The sequence below is a fragment of the Labeo rohita genome, chromosome 4 (assembly GCF_022985175.1).
Source record: "Labeo rohita strain BAU-BD-2019 chromosome 4, IGBB_LRoh.1.0, whole genome shotgun sequence".
Taxonomy (NCBI): Eukaryota; Metazoa; Chordata; class Actinopteri; order Cypriniformes; family Cyprinidae; genus Labeo; species Labeo rohita.
Window position 1 is genome coordinate 27,839,650 of NC_066872.1, and position 21,109 is coordinate 27,860,758.

Genomic DNA, 21,109 nt, shown 5'->3' on the forward strand with positions numbered 1-21,109 from the left:
TTAGGATAATGATTTCTCACTGATGCTCCAGAAGGAAACAAGATGCATTAAGAGCTGAGGGGTGAAAACTTTTTGAATTTGAAGATCAGGGTAAATTTTAACTTATTTTGTATCTGGAGCATCAGTGAGCATTTGAACCTTCTGTAATAGTTGCATGTGAGTCTCTCAGTTGTTCTTAGTGTGAAAAGATGGATCTCAAAATCATAGTCATTGTTGGAAAGGGTTCAAATACACAGAATTTGTACAACCTGAAGGATTTTTCTGAAGAACAGCGAGCAGTTTAACTGCTCAGGACAAACAAGGGATTCATGAACAACTATCACTAAACAAAAAAACATAGCTGTTGATCATTCAGGTAACAACACAGTATTAAGAACCAAGGGGATGTAAACTTTAAAACCGGGTCATGTTTATAAATTCAACTATTATATTCTCTTGTGGACTACATGTAAACATCTTTTATGTGAAATATCTTATTCAGGTCAAGACTAAATAAACAATAACATGCATTTTGTATGATCCCTCTTTTTTTGGTAAAATATTAACATTTTTAATGATTCTGAAGGGGGACGCAAACTTTTGACCTTAACTGTATTATCACCATTTTTTGTTTGTTTTAGTGATCTGACAGAGAGTTTGGCCAAAAAAAAAAAAACACAATAGCTATGTTTCCATCAACCTGTTTTCATGGCCATTTTGAAGTATTTCATCAGAAATGAGTTGAGGTGCTTTTTGACTTGTGTGAAAAAGGGTTAATGCGAATAATAGGAGATGGAAACACATCTATCAAATAAATTTCTCCATGCGCATCAAGAAGTCATGTGATTTTGTGCTGTGGGAACGCATAACCTAACTAATCAGCAGACCGATCTTGTTGCACAGCATCTAAAATGTTATGTTCATTTTAAAATCCCAGGCAAAGTCTGTTGTCAAAGTATTTCTGTATAATTGCCTCCCAGAACTCTGCATTCCCAAACAGCAGGCATCCACCTCCGAAAGCAATGACCGCATTTGTTGTGTTTTGTTTGCTCTCTCTGAGGCACAAGTAATTTGTTATATACAAAAACTATTATATTCAGTGGCTTCTCCTACATTTCTTAGAGATATTTAGTGCCAGTTTGTGAGTAACTGATGATTTTGTTCTCTTAGACTCGTTGGATGGAAATGGTGCTTATTCGCAAATGTTTTAATGTGAAAAATTCAATTTTGCGTAGAAGTAAAATTCACAACTTTGGATGGAAACCCAACTAATGACATGTAAAATGACTTATAATAAATAGAGTACTGTTGATATCCTATTGACCTTAAAGTTGCATTTGCCATTGTTTGCTGAATTTCATCAGGTGAAATTAAGTCGTATTAAGAGTTTTGTATGAGGGCAAGATGCAGATTTCACAGCAGGTTCAAACTGGTCATGTAAATTTGCAGGGTTGAGCAAGAAAGCTGCTGGTTTGAAAGTGACTTCTGTGTGAGGTGTGCTTCACACTTCGCTATATTTTTGACAACAGACAATGCAATGTCAGTCTCACCGGAAGTTTGCGATACGCAAGCAGATGCCATCTCTAAGTCTAAACAAGTAGTCTTTTGTAAGTAGCTCCTAGCTGTGAGTTAGACTGAATAGTTGTGGACGACAGTAGCAGTTTGAGCCAGGGTGGATTTGTCTTTGGTTGTTTGGCCATAGATGGGGGGTGAAGGACTATCTGATCCTGATGAGACTTTGGCCATAATAACCTTCAATCGCTCTGCAGGCTACAAAAACTCCACGCAGTTTGAAGAATCAAACTGATGCAGGACATGCTGGAGGAAGATTCAGCCGTGTGACTTCACCTCAGTGGGTGCAGTGCTCACAATCTCTCATCTGAAGGCTTTGAGCTGTCATCTTAAATTACTGCTGCAATGGTTTTCAGGGAAAATGGTTTTCTTAGTGGGGTTTGTTATTCGGCATAAACAGCGAGGGGTTTCTGTCCTTAAAATACCTGGGATGCGTTAGAAAACAGGCCACGATCGCAATGATTCACCTCGGTGAACGTGTATGGATTCGCAGCTCAATCCGCACCTCTTTTTCTATTCTCATTAATAATATTGCCCTTATCTGCACCCTGTCTCTCTGTCTCCCCGAGGAGCCGCCCTGGATTCTGAGATATTGTGTCTTGTGGCTTTGTGACTGCCATGTTTTGTACTTTTTCTATTTTTACCCTCTGGCTTGCTCAGCAGGGTCGGAAAGGTCCAGATTACCTTTAAACAAACCCAGAGTTTAGCTGTGCTCCCTGGAACCTTTCCCCTTTGGAAAGGGCAAGAGCTGCAGAAAAATCTCCCAGACCTCTGAGTCTCCCTGAAGCGATGCTCAGCTTGATTTAAAGGCAGACGGGAAAGAAGCACGTAGGTTTCTTGCCAGCACGAAGGGTGGAGATACATGCGAGCACTTGCGTATATGAGAGTGCGTAGGTCTACGTGTTGAATCTGGGTCAGGCTTTTTGCTCTGCTCTAAAGGGAAAAACATTGTGGGGGAAATTCAACACCTGCTAATGGCTTCATTTATTTGCACATGCTATTTGCAATGTTTTAGCTTTCCGTGGACGTTAATGGTGCTGTGTTAAAATATGGTACAGTGCTATTTTAGTACTTTAGCTTGCTGGCAGATTGTTAGTGAATAAGAATGTTTTTATGCTAAAATTCCATACACTATTGTTTAGTGAATTTGCTCTTTCGTGCCCATGCCATATTTTATCCTTACATTCTTATACCTGCTATGAAAACTTGAGTAAACCAGATATTTGAAATATGTTTGTTACATGGCAAAAGAATAGAACAAATGCAGTATCCTGAACATCTCATTCTTGTTCTTAAAACTCTGTTATGCCATAAAGTGAAAGCATTACCAGTCATTTGCAGTCATTTTGTCATTTCACCACTACACATATGTTGCCGACATACAATGAAAAGGCTCCTGTGGTGGCGGTGCTTATAAAAGCTGTAATTTGTGCTCGTGTGACGGCGGATAATCTGGCTCTTTCAGGTTTGTGGCTTTTTTCTGCACAGTCTCGGCGTGAGACTATGCACAGCTTCAATTATCTGTCACCCAGCATCTGACAAAAGGAAGTGCATCCATTCTGGAAGTCACTCGGCTTTCAAGCTCAACCGTTTGTAAGAGGCGCCCAATGAATTTCGGCTTAGCCTCAGAGCTGAAAACAAGCCAGCACCCTCATTCAGTCAGCGTGGGAGAAAGCCAATTCAAACTTGAATCTAACTACTGTGACGTGCCCTTGACATTCAGGGCATTTGGTGAGTTTACAGGATGATGCACATTATTTTCTAAGTGCTAAGTCTGAATTCCTCTGGTTTTCATAGATAGCACTTAATAATAGAGCACATCAACTCTGAAAAGCAATATTGTCAAACATAGTGTCATATTTTCAGTATATATATTTTTTAAACAGTTTATACTAAGCATTCAATTATGAAAGAGTGACTGGGCATTATTTGAGTGGAGCTGTTTACAATTTGACGACAAACACGCTGTACTTACGAAGAAGACCCCACTAAACACCACACACAGTGACGGCGATTTGGAGACAGCCCCTTACCGTATTCTCTGTGAAATTGTAATCCAAGGAGTACTGTAATTTGCCAAGTTTCTCTTCTTCCTTAGGCTCCACCTCTTTCTCTGTATCCGTCAGCCCTGTTTCCGCATCATCCTCATCCTTCAAGGCCTGAAGGAGACACCCACTAACAGTCAGTCCTGTCGGCCCAACGCTGGCGCTGCCCGATTGCCCTCGCCAGAGCGCCGGGCCCGCCCTGGACCAGCCTGCTCTTCAACCGCACCTCTATTAGGGGGGGAGCAAGCACTAAAACACCACAGCGATTAAGACCATGACATGCTCAGTGATGCACTAGACTTGGGCTGTGAACCCCCTTCTTTCCTATGGTCTGCTATTGTGGAAAGTTGTGAAAAGAGTTGCAAGAAGATGAACTGAATGAGTGCAAGCAATTTAGGTTGGTGGGGAAGGCACGGCTAGGGCTGGATGGTATGAAAACGTATCGGCGGCGCATATGGTACTATATATAGCTATTATATAATTATACTCTACTCTATTTAAAAGGATAGTTCACCCAAAAATGAAAAAATTCTGTCATTAATTACTCACCCTCATGTCGTTCCAAACCCTAAGACCTTTGTTCATATTCAGAACACAAATTAAGATATTTTTGATTAAATCTGAGAGCTTTCTGACCCTGCATAGACAGCAACACAACTGACACGGCCCAGAAAGGTAGTAAAGACATTGTTAAAATAGTCCATGTGACATCAGTGGTTCAACCTCAATTTTACAAAGCTACGAGAAAACTTTTTGTATGCAATGAAAACAAAAATAATGACTTTAAACAACAGTTTCTTCTCCTCCGTGTCAGTACTGTCATGACAAAACATTCTCACTCCCAACTCGTCACATATTGACGCTTGGGCAGGACCTTTTGGCATCACTTTTTGATGCACAGGGTACCCCTTTAGCATCACTTTTCGACGTGCAGGATCCTCCATTGCTATTAACAAGACACCTTTGGCGTCAATATGCTGACGCCAAAGGCATTGGGAAATTTATCGTCATGATTAAATTATATATTGGGTAATAATATTGCCATTATTGCATATATGTTGGTGTGAAGTAAACAGTCACAACTATTTTATTCACATTACACCATTTGGACATTCCCTGCACCTAAACCTACCATTTGTCTATAAAACACAGGATACAACAGACAGATACAACTACAGTCATCATTTATTCCAAAAATATTCATATTACATACATTTATATAAAATGACTTCTATTCTTACAAATGCATGCAAACCATTAAATTAAGGCAATGGAGCACTCAGCACATCGAAAAGTGATGCTTAAAGGATAACCTGTATGTTAAAAAAATATTCTAAAGGGGTTCCTTGAGCGTCAAAAAGCGATGCCAAGGGGTCTTGAACAAGCCTCAGTATATGACGAGTTGCGAGTAAGAATGTGTTGGTCATTAATGCTAGTCAAAAACTGACAGAAGAGAAGAAATTGTTGAATAAAGTCATCATATTTGTTTTCTTTGCACACAAAATAAGTATTCCCATAGCTTCAGAAAGTCAGAAAGCTACCAGATTTCATCAAAATTATCTTAATTTGTGGTCCTAAGATGAACAAAGGCCTTAAATCTGACAGAATTTTCATTTTTGAGTGAAATATTCTCTTTGAGACCACATTAGTTAAACCGTTTCTTCACAGTTGTCAGACATATAAAACATTTATTATGAAAATCTTCCTAATAATTAACGTATGACGCTGTCAAAATCAGTCAAAAATAGATAGACAGATAGATAGATAGATAGATGGATAAAAAACAATTCATGTTATATATACCGGTATCGTGATATAAAATTACTCATACAATTGTTGGTCATACCGCCCAACCCTAGGCAAGATGAGCAGACAGATGTTCTTAAGAAATACATTGTACAATACATTGTCCTTTATGTTATTTCAGGCAGAACAATCTCTGGCATCAACAAATCAGTAGGAAAATGTTGTGGATGGTGTGGCATTAGCTCCCTAGCTAGCCTGAGTTTCAGACGGTGGCAGTGTTAAGGGGATGTCGAGGGAGGTTTGCTGTCGCTGGAAAGCATGCGATTGTCGAGGCAAACTCAGCTCTCAGTTCATTCACTGTGAAACAGTTGCCTTCCGAAAGGGCAGTCTTGCTCATCGGTAAAGCATGCAGGGCATTCACGTTCTCAAGAAGAGTGCTCGTATAGTGACCCTCATTCTCTGTGACGTGATCTTCCACACACAGTGGCGTTGTCATGACCCTTAGTTATTGGTGATAACCACCACGCTCATGGAAGCTGTAAGCATCATGCCAGCAGAAGGTGTTGGTGGGAGGGATCGTAATGTGTACAAGGGCCTGTCTTATTAGTTGTTGGGTTACAAGTGTGAAAGCAAAAGGCTGAACAAAATTGATTTCTGGACTGTCTTGTCTCTTTATGAGGACCAGACTACTTTCGCAAACACTTCAGCGCTTCAATTCAACAAGCTCTTGGGGTGCTTGTTAAGTCTTGTGGTGTATTTAAACGCATAGTTCATCCAGAAATCATTTGTTCACCCTCAAGTTGTTGTTGTTCCAACTCGTATGACTTTATTTTTCCAGCAGAACTCAAAAGGAGATGTTTATCAGGACACGCAAGCCACTCTTTTGCATATAATGAAAGCAGATGGGAATTAAAGGCTCGTAAAGCTCAAAAATGGACAAAAACAAAACACTATAATAGTGGTTTGTATGACCCAGGCACTACATTTCGAGTCATATGTGACCCTGGACCACAAAACCAGTCATAAGGATCAATTTTTTATATTTATACATCATCTGAAAGCTGAATAAAGAAGCTTTCGATTGATGCATGGTTTGTTAGGATGGCCAAGATACAACTATTTGAAAATTTGAGGGTGCAAAAAAAAAAATCTAAATATTGAAAAAAATGCCTTTAAACTTATAATGAAGTTCGTAGCAATGCATATTACTAATCAAAAATTAAGTTTTGATATACTTACGGTTGGAAATTTACAAAATTTATTCATAAAACATAATCTTTACTTTATATCCTAATGATTTTTGGCATAAAAGAAAAATCAATAAATTTAACCCACACAATGGATTGTTGGCTATTACTACAAATATACCCGTGCTACTTACGATTGGTTTTGTAGTCCAGGGTCACATCTGATAGCAGTGTGATAAAATATTAAACTATTATGCTTTTCAAATCTTGCTTAACATATGTAGTCAGCTTTAACATTCATTATATGGAAAAGAGCAGTGAGGACATTCTGTAAAACATGTCTTTTTGTGTTCCAAGAAGAGTCATGCAGCTTTTGAACAACATGAGGGTGAGCAAATGAAGACAGTTTTTCTTTTTTGGCTGAACTATTCCTTGAAATGAGTCTTTTCGTAAGTGTAAAATAATTAAAAGTACCAGTTAGTATGCAGCTGCGAATGTCCTTTATTAATACCCTTTCCATCTGACTGGCAAAGATGATGTTTTAAAAACATGTCAGCCAATTAAAGATCAGTCTGGTCATCTTGTCTGAAAATTGCTTCTTGAACAAATTTGTCCTGCTAATGAGGTGGGTGCTGCTCTCCTCCAGGACATTTTTTAATTTTAAGTTCTAGTGGACCAGATGAGTACAGATAATTTGGCTAAGGGCAGTCAAACAAGCCGAACGTATCACTAGCAGTTAAACAGTCCGGACTTTGACAGTCTCCTCAGCCATTTCAGGAGAAATGATCATTTTCTGTTTTGGACCTAAAATGACAAAGAGAAATCAATGTGGTTCAACCTTGCTAAAGCGTACCCAAATGCATTTTCTCTCTTCATATATATGTGTATATGTAGACTTACACACATATATATTGTAGATATACATGTACTGTATGCATAGTTACATATATTTTACTCTACTAGAGTAAACCTGTTGTCAAGAGGCTATTAAAAAGTCATTGCAGCAGGCTATAGAAGATCCAACAGCAATTGGGAACCTACCGCCAGTGGCAATCCCGCAAAGTCATCAGACAAAACATAGATAAGGAGGACATGGAAGGAAGAGACACAAATTAAAACAACCACACACAAAGGCGACCACATGAGTCTGGGCATACCAGGAGAAATGACTGCTGAGAAGCTCAAAGCTCCTTCTGTTGACAATACAACAAAGATGTACATTGTGCAGGACGTTGTACTCTGGCAAATCGCTTTGATTGTTGTGTATCATTCTTAATACCTGCGCTAATTGGATAAATAAGAATGACGTTTCATTAACCTTTCATATTTATCAAAATAGCACAGGTATTACAATCTATATATGGGTTTTTCCTAATAAAAACATGAGGTTAAATTAACTCTAACGTGGCCACGATGGTTTTCAGCTGGTCTTCCAAGTGACCCAAATCCCTCTAAAACTAGAGACCAGTCTAACCAGCTTGGTCCAGTTGGAAGACCAGTTAACTACCTTAGGCTGGTTTGTTTTATTCAGAATGGCGGTAGCCATTTCAAATTTCTATTTTGAAAGTACCAATACACAATGTAGGTGGGTAAACATCATAGCAGCTATTGTATAGCAGTTTGCAATTGGTTTGACGCTGATAAACTGTGACATTCTGGAATGGCACACTGGGTTTTTAAAGAGTGTTGTTAATTATCTGTGTCTGTTCCTCTTCACTGTGCTTTGTGCTCGAAAATCAATGTCTCTAATTTGGGATCTGAGTGGTCTTGGCATGGTCTCAAAGCCAGTGTCCTTACACCGCGAATTAAGCTGACTTTGTCAATTATTCTGTTAGAAGTGTACTATTGCGAGCATGTTAATGCAATTAGCATGCTAACTAGGGTTAAAGTGCCAGTGTTCCATATAATTTGTGGGTGTGTGGGAAAAAAGCGAGCTGCATTAATGTTCTTTCTCCTATTGTTTTCATTATCTACCGTCATTTCTCTGGGTTGATACCACTTCATAGCACAGTTAACCATATGCAGCACTACAAAGTGAATTAAGCTACAGTAAATGCTAGAAAAACAGAAAAACTGAATACTTTAATGAACCGTTAACATGCCCAGGTTTGCAGTCCTGCAATTAAAGTCAGCTGTGAAACAACATCGTCAACAGGTGACTCCATCTAGAGTTGGCTTATGTACATTCTTAATTGGCATCGTGCATTAATACGATAATTAATGTTTCATGCAACTTCTGACGACTAAAGAACAAGGCAAGTAACCAACAGCAGTAACAAAATGTTTTTACCTCGGTTTTGATACCGTCCTTGACGTCCTTCATGTTGATGGCATTCTTGCCCTTGTCTTTGCCCTTTTTCTTGTTCTTCTTCTTGAATATCCACTTTTTGCAGATGCAGAAGCAGCAGGAAACGACTAGTACGACAGCAACAAACGCAATGGCGACGATGGCCCATGATGGCACTGTGCAAACAAAAAGAGACAAGAAAACTCAATACTCTACATTTGAACTCATGCACTACATTTAGGTTGCTATCTGCCTTTAAAGTGAACATCGGATGCAAAATTCACATTATTGTGTCTTAGCAGCAACTACACTACAATAATTAAAAATCCATTCACTCCTTATTTTTAATCCCCAAAAAACCTAAACAGTCTCAATTATCAAGCGTTTTTGATTTTCTGAGCATTATGACGTCATACTGCTCAAGCCCCGCCCATGACCGCTGACAGACTGTCCTGAATTAGCATATTTCTGCCCTCAGCCAGTTGTACTTCACCATTTTCTCCATGCTTGAGCAGATGTAGCACCAACAACAACTGGTAAGCAATGCAGGTGTTTTGTATTTGGATGTAAAAGTGACTTCCCCGACATCGGAGCCACTGAGGATGCAGGGGATTAGTTTTGTTTTTGATAGTAATGATGCTCCCGAATACACCAAAAATGTAAGAGAGGGCCGGAGTGAGCAGTAGCACATTAGCATTTAAAGAGACATGCACCAAAATGGGTCGCTGTGAACAGAGCTGTTTTTAATGAGGTAAAAAGGGTATTTACACAACATTTGAGGAATTTTAACCAAACTATGTTGCAGACATTTCATAAAGACCCTAAAGAATCATACCAACTTGTGAAAAATGGGCATCTGATGTCACCTTTAAAATATTACTTTCATTACTTGGAAAAGAGCAGTCTGAACATTCCGTTAAGTTCCTCCTTTTTGGTTTCCACAGAACAAAGAAAAGTCTAGTTTTATAAAAACAGAAGGGTGAGTAAATAATTGCAGAATTTTAATCTTAAAATAACTCTTAATTTCTTAGACTGTCTCCATTCAAGCCGCTAAAAGCTGTACTCGCAAGAATGAAAATAGATCAAGATCGCTACCAAACGAACTGAGCTGCCATGACTCCATATAAATAGCCATGTGTTTTAACGGTTCAATATCTTCACAGAGCAATGAGGAAACGAAGTGAAAATGACGAAAAGTTTTAGTCTCTTGGTTGACACTCTTTGATCAATTGCCAGAGACCTTCGTGTCTGCCGGTCGCACAGGATTAACGATCTTCGCTCAGAGAGAGATGTTGCAGTGCTCTAGTGAGAGTAATCAGCCAATTTAGTTGAAAACAGGAGCTGTTGGCATTCACAACTTGCCATTTGATCACTCTTGGAAGACATTTTAAGCTTGACATCGTTAAAGCAATCAAGCTCAGAGCCGGATTCGTTTGATTGTCAAGGACAGCGTGGAACTAAATAAACGGAACGAAAAAAATACTCCAAAAAGTATGTTGTTTAATGAGGTTTGACCTTAACAAACCAATTTATGCAGACTGACCAAATTGCTTAGCCTCTAAAAAGCTGTTTTAAAAATATTGTGAGCAATTTACATCTGTGCGACACAGTGTTGGAATAACTGAAAATAGTATTTCCTCTTCTGGTCATGACTTTATAAATACAGCTCCAAACTCCAGTGAGCGCTGTCAGGGGAGGACAATCGAGCTTCTCAGCTTTTCGACAAGATTAACAGCCTCCTGCCAAGAGAAAGAGCGACGCCTCTATACAGCAGGACTAAAACTGCATGCGTCAACAGAGCACAAGCACCAGATACGAAAATGTCAGTTTCCGAGATGCAAGAGGAGCTTCCTCCTCGAACCAACATTTGCTGGGAATAATTGGTAGACAGATGTGGTGGAAGAATTCTGCATTCAGAGACTCATACAGTAATTACGGCTTTTGCGCACAACACAACAAACACCTGGCAGCAGAATGGCAACTTTCGGGGAAGCAGATTTCTCCAGAAAAGAAGACGATTTTTCCACTCCACATTTGAATGTGCTTGATTTGTTCGGGGACAATGCAGAGTCAAGGACTGTATAAATAATGTCAGGCTCCAGTGCACCAGAGACATCAAGTATTCTGCATTTGGGAAACAAGGAAGCACTTAAACATGTTAAACATGTATGCACATCTCAAGAAACCTGTCAAGGTCATATCTCACCTGAAAATCGGAAGAAATAAAAGACCAATTTTTGCTGTCCTTAAAGGGAAAGTTCACCACAAATGAAAATTCTGACATTAATTACTCACCCTCATGTTGTTCTAAACCCGTAAGACCTTTGTTTATCTTCAAAACACAAATTAAGATATTTTTGATGAAATCTTAGAGAGACAGCAACGCAACTGACATGTTCAAGGCCCAAAAAGGTAGTAAAGACATTGATAAAATAGTTCATGTGACATCAGTGGTTCAACCTTAACAACACATTTTCTTTTTTGATAATTTTGAGTAAAATGTGATCTGGACAAGTTTTTTGTTGAGATTTATCCATCAAATATATTTGAAAAGAAATTTCAGCCAGGACAGTTGGCATTTAGAACATGTCCAATATCCAGACAGCCTTTTTCCCTAAACGTCCTCAATCTTTTGTTTCTCTTATCATGGTGTGAGGCCTTCATATTTGAATTGGCAGTAGAAAAATGAAAATAAATGCTAGCATCTTTGTCTCCCAGGAGGGTTAGACTTGCTACCACAGGACACATTTCCCACAGCAAGGTCCAAAGGGAGAGAGAAAGAGGAAGATAAAGAGTGAGAGAGATAGAGAGAAAGAAAAATCAATCGGCTGTTGACAAAATCGATAAGCACTCTCCTCTGAGGAAAAACAGTGAGTGATAGTCTAAAGTAACTTTGGGATCATCAGCCCACGGCCTCGACTTGGCTGTGGGGTAATGGAGGTGACAATCCTCCACTTTTTTCCTTTGTTTTTTCCTTCTTAGCACAACACTCTTCACTATATCCATTTAGAAAAAAAACTAACAAACAAAATGGTTTTAGCTTATAGACAGACATACAGTATCTTCCCTCATGGTTCATTCAAAATAAAGAACAATTAACAGAGACCCCTAGTGTGTTTCTCACAGGAAACTTATTTCAAATGCCTAAAATTTCTCATTGTTAAATCCTGTTTGCACCAAACTTTAAAGAAAATGGTTTGTGAATAGCGTTTCCTACTTAAAATTTGATTGAACATCTTGAATAGCAGAGTGACTGTTTTGCTCATTTAGCATAACATTTCAGCACAGTAAGAGACATGAAATGAAAAGAAAAAACAGATATGAAAAAAAAACAAAACAAAAACCCTTTCACCAGGCTTTCAAAAAGCTTTTTCCAAAGCTCTGTCATTTCAACTCTTTTCAAACGAAGAATCTGTCAGCCATCTTAAAGGCCACTTTTATTGGTCAGTTGCCCCGCATCTTCTTTGAAAGCTTGCGGCTTAGACCATAATTGCTCCTGAAGCTTGTCTAGCATCAGACCCCTGATTCATACCTGTTAAAACCTGCTCTCTGCCCCTCACTTTTTTCTCCGCCACTGGCCTGAATATCAACCTTTTGGGAGAATAAAGAGCCCCTTTCATCTCTATGCCTCCACTAAAGAAAACTCTGCCACATGGGACTCAAACTGCACAAAGCATTGAGCCATCCTAAGCTTAGACCAGCCAGTTTTCTTGGAGTACTATCATTATTATATGTGTCTTGACAGCTGTGTCATGCAAGATTATATTGCTAGGTTTCATTCAGCATTGTACTTTGAAATGTGCAATTGAATGGCATGTGAAATCGGACCTCCAGCTTGGGAAATTTGTGAATCTTTGCCAAGATGAGTGCATAATGTTGCATGACCATGGTGAATTAATGATAAGCTTTTAATTTTAAAGAAATAGCTTACCCAAAAATTAAAATTGTGTCATTAATTACTCATCCTCATGTTGTTCCAAACCTGTAAGACTTTTGTTCATCTTCAGAACACAATTTAAGATATTTTTGATATGCAATGCAATGCAACTAGCACACTCAAGGCCTAGAAAGGTAGTGAGGACATTGTTAAGACAGTCCATGTGACATCAATGGTTCAACCTTAATTTTATAAAGCTACGAGGACTTTTGTGCACAAAGAAAACAACTTTATTCAACATCTTCCAGACATACTGTGACAAGACAGATCAAAAAACTCTTGGATTCAAGGGGTACGGGATTCTGTGACAGGACAGAATCTCTCACAACAGCGGTGAGCTCATATTAAAGGTGTGTAAAGGTCAATTATGAGAACCATTTAGTGCTACAGCGGACAATAAGCAATACTGACACTTTTATAATGAAAGCTTATGAAAAAATTATGTTTAATACAACAAGCACAGCTTGAGTCAGAGTAAATTGACTGCTATGAGTACATTAGCTGTATTTTTAATCACACAGTCTGCGTTAGCAATTAGATTACTTTTATCATGGTAGAGAAAAAAATACTTCTCATATCAAGCTTAGTTGACTAGAATTGAAATTGCATTGGCTGTGAACTAATAGATGCAAATAAGTCTAATGTTGCACCGTCCAACGCAATAAACCAGAGTGCTTATCTTCTTCATCAAGCAAATGTCTTATTCTGAAAGACACTTTTGTGTTTCTTAATTAAAAGAACCCGAGACCCAGAAAGCAATAGAAACATTTTCTAATTAACTCAATTGTGTAAGTGTCTATTGTCCTTTGGGATTGCGGAGCAAGCATGTGCTCTTCAACTTCAAGCAGCTATCTCTCGTTCCGCCATGCACATGCACACACAAACTCTCAACAGGGAGTGCAAAATGAGGTTTGTAGCTGGACCGTGTGACTGCACAGCCAATCAGAAAGAACTTTATTCAAATCCAGCACCGCTGCGGTGCACAATTCAAAGCCAAATGCAGCTTAGAACAATGACACAACTGGAGGTGGATGCCAAAGAAAGTCTGCCATCTCAGTACGCCTTTCAAGGACGTGAGAGTCCTTCTGGCTCGACCCCATCCAATCGAGTGTGTGAATAAGATCTCGAGCGCACTCATTCGCTCTCCACCTTTTCCGTGACAAAAGAATGCAGCATCAGACTTATCAGACTGGGCTCGCACAAAAATCTTACCAAGCTGCTTTAGGAAGCCATGCCAGGGAATCCAAACAATAATGACTCGGAGATTGGCATCTTGCATTTACAAAACAATTTTATCATCCGCTTGCAGTGCAGGACTGCAATAGTTTGGATACCACATATTTATAACTATGATTCATGAAAACATCATAAATATGCATGTATTTTATTGCATGTGCATGATTGGACTTCATTCTGCATGTGACGGAATTCTCACTTTAAGTTTTTACTTATTTAAAACTTTTAATGAACACAATTATTTCACATTTTTATGATTTTATTCAAGTATCTAGGTGCTGGCTGAAGTACCTAATCTGCAGCGAGGGGATATTAAGATTTTTAAATATGCAAATTAATTTTCACAACACCCACACAAGAAAAAAAAAATTACTTATGCAAAGACAGGGTGAATCTCACGAAACCTGTCAAGAACATTTCCATTTCATATTTCAAATGAAAGAAAAAGGTGAAAATGGATAAAAAAAGTGAGAGTTTATTTTATTTTTTTGCACTGTGCCATCATTTTCATAATAAATTAAATACCTTTCCCTCAAACCCAATTCACATTTCTCATTGCAATGCCTTTTTTTTAAATCACACAATTCTCATTATCATTATACTATTTAAATTATTAAGTGTTTATGTTTTTGTCATACCTTTCATTTAATCAGATTAAAAAAATATATAATAAATATAATATAATATAAGATAATACAATATAATAATAATATGATAATTTATTAATTATTTTTAAAGCCATTCCAGCAGCATGTCTTTATGAGTAGAACAATGTAACAAAATTCAGACAAATATAATAAAATAAGGAGGATTAAAGCTTTTTTTTGTTTCATGAAGACATTTAGTAAATTTCCTACTGTAAATATATCAAAACTTAATTTTTGATTAGTAATATGCATTGCTAAGAACTTAATTTGGACAACTTTAAAGGTGATTTTCTCAATATTTAGATTTCTTTGCAGATTTTCAAATAGTTGTATCTCAGCCAAATATAGTCCTATCTTAACAAAACTATACATCAATGAAAATCTTATTTATTAAAAAAAATATATAATATAATTTCTACATATTATATTATATTTTTTATTGAATTCATATATATTTTTCCTGACTTTTCTGCGAAATGTAGGCCAACTTCAACTCGTTTTCAAGACATTCATCCTTCAAGCAGTAAACATATTATATTAATATAAAGTCAATTTACATAGATGGCAACAGTAACTGTATTTGTCATCAGCAGTAGTGGCACCATGCTGGGATTCTCTTCGGGCAGCCCGGGGGTCATTATCCCACTGTTTGTCTGATCAGAATATAATGTGAGCGTCTCTGACCAGCGAGGTTGTGTTGCCTGCTAACGCGAAGCCAACAGTAACATGATCTATCCCCAGGCGGCATGCAGCAGGGCCGAGTTACCCACTCTCACACTTGTTAACACGCCAAAACGTAACGAGAAACTCAATGTCTTAACAGGCGTGATTTGATTGAGAGTACGCCGTGATCGTGAGCGCACGGGCCGAGCGGGGGAAAATGATCCATCGGTGTAATACACCACACACTGGCAACCCAAACTAATGTGTTTTGACAGCACGCTGTTGGTCAATTAACCCTGGTACTAGAGCATGTTATACAGCACGAGAGAAAGACAACCCTGTTGCACTTCCAAAGATACTCTCTGCGTTAAGGAAAATTACTTGGAAGTGATTTATCATGCCATGTGGTTATGTTACAGTCCAGCAGATGGGCGGTAATTTCAATATCCATTTAGTAAAGTTTCAGGGGCGAAGGAACAATCTGAAAATGAAGCCTGGCTCATGAATATTAATTGTGATGTAATATTCACATAGCATTCGAGACTGATATTCTAAAAAGCAGGTGAGTGGCCGCTAACCATATTAGGATTACAGACTGCAATCAATATTATATATAAAATGCTATTACAAAATTTTCTTTACAAAACTACACTACCAGTCAAAAACTTTTGAACAGTAAGAATTTTAATGTTTTTTAAAGAAGCCTCTTCTGCTCAACAAGTCTGCATTTATTTGACCCAAAGTACAGCAAAAACAGTAAAATTTTGAAATATTTTTACTATTTAAAATAACTGCTTTCTTTTTTAATTCTGTGATCAAAGCTGAAAGAGTTAACACTTGAGTACATTTTTTCAGGATTCTTTGATGAACAGAAAGATCCAAAGATCAGCATTCATCTGAAATAAAAAGCTTTTGTTACATTATACACTATACTCATATTCCAAAGCTTGGAGTCAGTAAATGGAGTCACTCTCCATTTATAATGTTACAAAAGTTTTCTATTTCAGATAAATGCTGTTCTTCGGAAATTTGTATTCATCAAAAAAACCTAAAAAAATTTATACTCAGCTGCTTTTCACATAATAATAAATAAAAAATGTTTTTTGAGCTGCAAATCGGCATAGTAGAATGACTTCTAAAGGATCATGTGAATGGAACAATGATGTTAAAAATTCTGCTTTGAAATCACAGGAATAAATTACATGTTAAACTATATTCAAATAGAAAGCAGTTATTTTAAATAGTAAAAATATTTCACAAGCTCACTGTTTTTGCTGTACTTTGGATCAAATAAATGCAGGCTTGGTGAGCAGAGACTTCTTTAAAAACTTTAAAAATCTTACTGTTCAGAAACTTTTGACTAATGTGAATCCAAAAAGTAGTGAAGACAAACCTAAAATTCTCTAAATGTTTGAAATCCAAGGTTTTCGCACCATTGCTTCCCAAACAAACCATGAGACTCATATAAGAAAATATTTGAAGGGAAAAAGAAAGACAAGTGTGATAACAGTTCATGTGATATTGCGAGCAGATTAATATCAACCCTCTCATATCCTCTGTCAACAGCATCCAGATCAGATCATATCTTTTGTTATTACAGACGGTGCTGTTGTTTGGTCTGTGATGTACGAAGCGCTCGGACGGTGAGTGACACCAATGATGAGACTCTGACTGAAAACTGATAATATCATTGATTATGGTGCTGGAAATATCAGAGACGACAGCTATGAGGGACAACAAACAAACCAAAACCCTCATTCTCCATTTCATTTGTCTGTTCTCATCTGTTGACTGCTAATTGGATGTCTGTCATCCCATTTGTCAAGATAATGTGTTTAGTGGGACACAGGGAACAACTGACTAAAAGAAACAAACTTTACTACATTTCAGTAGTAAGAAAGTAGCTCACGTGCATATATCAGGGGTGTTTCCTCCAAGGAGGCAAAGGAGGCAGTGTCTCCTCAAAATATTGGATGAAAAAATTAGTATAAAAATAAAACACTGCCAATATTACAAACATTAAAAGGCGTATAATTCTAAGAAAAATTGTCCAACAGCAACACCATCAGGTAAAGTTACAGCGAGATCTCTCTCGCCTCCCCTGAGCTTGTTGAGTTTTAACAGACCCCTTAAAGCATGCAGTGGGTTTGTTGGGGGGTAATTGAGAATGAATGGAGGAAAGTCACATGAGAGGAGGCAATGTCTCCATCACAATATGATTGGATATGACTGGTTATGTTCTGCTGTGATTGGTTCGTGTGATAAATCCACCTTGTGTTTGTGCACGTTCCGCATTAAAGTTAGTAAACAACTCACACAATTAGATATAACCACCTTGTTAAGTCAAAATAAGATTAAAACGGCACAAAAACGTGATCTGTGGGATATCACATGATCTTTCACATCACTTTAATATGCTGATTTGGTGCTTAAGAAACATTTGTTATAAATGTTGAGATCAGTTTTTGATAAACAGAAAGTTCAAAACAACAACATTTGTTTGAAATATAAATATTTTGTAATATTACATTTGTTTTTAATGTTTTGTAGCTTTACACATTACAATTTTGAAGCAGCTTCTCCTACACTGGAGGGAAAATGTGTCTTTTCTCATATGTTTGTTTACTACTGTAATGCAGTTTTAACTTGTTTTAAATGAGATTATCTCTTTCTCCAAACGGCTTTATAATGCGAAGCAGGCAGACGGAGAGGGCTGGGGTTTTATTTTTGTTTATTTACGTAATTCAATTTCGAGGGAGCAGGGTTGACAGGCCTGGTAACCTTCAGATGTCCTCTGGGGCAGACTTTGGGGCAGCAGGGAAAGGGGAAGAGAGGGAGATGGGATTAGGTCAAAGGTCATCAGAATGGGAGGGCTAGCTGCTCCATCTGTCAGGCTTTTGGCTGATGATGTTTTTGGCACTTTGCTTCAGTTCGCCTCCTGTTGCTGACTATGACTGTGGATTTCTACACACTGGCAAACAACACAACCCTTCTAAACAACCGATACACATCACACTTCACAAACATACATGGAGGACTCACAACTTGACATGTCTTGGCATTTCTGTAGTTGGACTAGTAGAACATGACAACAGAGCAGATAAGGTCATGAGTTCCCAGAAAATATAATGCATGCATTTGAAGCAATTGCAAAATGAATAAATGCAACTTAAATGTCTTGATGCAGAGATTTAACAGCAACATACTGTACACTACATAATGCACTACTATCAATTGAAGGAAATGTTTATTTCAAAAATAACTTTTTCCGTTTAGTACAGAATCTTTAAGAAGAAACTAGAAAATGTTTTCATTTAATAAAAAAAGTTTCAGACAAAGTTTACTGTATTTTTTGCCAGTTAGAGATTATTGCATGCTAAAGTTATTGCTACAATGAGAACAAAATAAAGAAAAAAGTCATTTAGTAGAGAAAAAATATTGGGTTGGGTGACCAAAAATAAAGCTGAAAGAGTCTACAAAAAAATACAATGATATAAATTATGCATATAAATATACATAAATATTTAACGCGAGCAAGTAAATCTATTTTCTAGTCATTTTTTAAGATACAAAAATAACTACAGAAAATAAATTTAACTTTTGCCCATTATTTGTGCCAGTGTATAACATATTTTTGTAAGTCTCTTGTAAACTACTCTCTAAAATGGCATTTTAATATTGGATATTAGCTGTGATTGTAGACAGCTAGGCAGCTCACTAGGGTTTGAAACCGAGCCAATCTGTGTATAACAATGTGGCAAATCACAAGACAGACAAGTTTTTCATGGTTGCCAATTAAAATGCAAATACATGCAGATTTCTTGCAATAATAGCAATTTATAAAATTTGACCCTATTAATTTGTAGTTAATGTTCAAAGAACATTCTGAGTCAAGTTTGCATTTTAACAAGAATGAAATGAACATTGATTGTGGTGTTTGATAGAACATCAAAAATTTGCAGAGATCAAGGGGTATTGTGTTGGGGATTAGGGTACCCAGTGTTCAAGAGTGTTTCAGAGGCTGGACAGAGTGTGTTCATTATTTGCAGTAATTGTGGCAGAGCTGTATAATGTCTCAAACTGTCTCTGTGCGGCGAGGTTAATTATCATCGAAAACAGACGCCTTCAGCTTGAGCAGCAGAGCGTTCGGAGAATAACCAGAGCTGTTGTGTTACAGTCATTTTCTTTTGTTGCTCCGAGTCAGCCAAGCTGCGTAGCCGCAGCGGTGCGGAGACCTTTCCGAGCCAAGATGGTCGGGTTCAAACTGTTGAACCTGTCAACCGGCCCTAAGGCTTGAGGGGAATGCTCTCGAAGGGAGCCGTGACAAAGCGAGTGTGGCGTACTGAGAGCTACCTGTCGGAGTGATTCTACACGCAGGACCGTTTGTGACGCCCACCGTAGAACGGATGTGATGTTGTGTGACCGTAAGGGTCGAGGGAACATTAGTAATCACAGATTATGGATAAATTCTTTTGAATATATGTCACCATCTGAGACTTTGTGCAAATTGGTATGAAAACAAATTGCCTGTTTATTTACATTTACCCTGAGTCTGAAGTACCAGGGAGTAACTGGGTGTTTCTCCATTTCTTTAAGCATTTTATGTTCCTATGGGTGGATAATCAATCTTTTCAAAACTTTTCAAATGCTATTTATGTACAGATATTATTGCCCTATCCTTATCCCAGCACACTTTCAATCTTAAATAGTGAAAATCTACTATAAAGTATGAAGTTTGAATTTGAGGAAAAATGAAAAGGATTTTATAAGGCTCTAATAGCATTAACAAACAATAAGATATTAATATAAATATATAAATGAATGAATGAATGAATGAAATCCATTTTATCAAAAAATTGTCTCCCAAATGTTGGGTCATTTCCACCACAACCAATAATTTTCACCCTAACAAAGTTTTATTTTTTTTTGTTTACCAAGAAGAAAACCAACCTGATCTCATGACGGAAATGTACCTGTGGGAACTTTTTTTCAAGACACACGTACCACCATGTACGTTTCGTGACATATTCGACATAAAATGTGAAATAAGTGGCGGTAAAAAAAGTGTTAATTTTTTTCCCCAGAACAGATAAACGTACATATGTACACGTACGTTTTATCTGACATCGGTTTTGTATGTGTTACCGCAGTTCTGACTTGAAATGTCCGTTGAGCGGCACTATAACTCTAATGCTCTGTGATGTTTAACAATAACGTACCATCTGCACTACACCTAAACCTACTTGATACTATAAAGGAAAGTGAATGCGGCATAAAAATTCAAGCGCAGGCATGCCACTTTAGCTTGTTTTTCTACAATGTTTGCATGTCCAATAAAGTAAACAACTTTTAGTAAGCTGTTAGTAAACAAATTGCACTATGTTGCAAAAGTATGTTTCAAGAAAGTCTTTTTAAAAAGCCTGAAGCGCCGGAGAAGCACTTAGTTCTGGCATGGAAATAGATGTCAAACAGTATTCATCTTCATGTTTTGCCTACATAGCGCTATGACAGAAAGGCAGAAGGCTTAGAGCGAAGTAAATCTTTATCATCACTACGCAGCATCTGTCTGTGCTCCTCTGTTTTTGCTGCGCTAGACGGCAGATCGTGACAGGTCCATGCGTCTTACTTTTACAGGAGGCACCTGCACATATTCAACGCACTGGATTATATTGTCAAGTATTCTGCATCTGGACTCGCCCATTCATCACTAATGCAGGTCCGTCAGGGTTCCTGGACGCCCCGGTCAATACAGCACCCTTCTCCCCAGGCATTCATCAGCCCAGGCACCGGTTGGCACGACGTGTGTGTGA

General features: G+C 37.8%; 1 protein-coding gene across 4 annotated transcripts in view; it reads right to left on the reverse strand.

The window, feature by feature from the left end:
• The window catches only part of syt1a (synaptotagmin Ia), a 218,537-nt gene that overhangs the window by 22,483 nt on the left and 174,945 nt on the right, over positions 1-21,109 (reverse strand). For 3 of the 4 annotated variants that reach the window (XM_051107564.1, XM_051107562.1, XM_051107563.1), the window contains 2 exons: positions 8,820-8,992; positions 3,585-3,710 (listed from right to left, as the gene is read on the reverse strand). In XM_051107564.1, coding sequence (XP_050963521.1) covers positions 3,585-3,710; positions 8,820-8,992 — 299 coding nt within the window. The remainder of the gene's footprint in view (positions 1-3,584; positions 3,711-8,819; positions 8,993-21,109) is intronic. The other variant, XM_051107565.1, reaches the window with a different exon arrangement.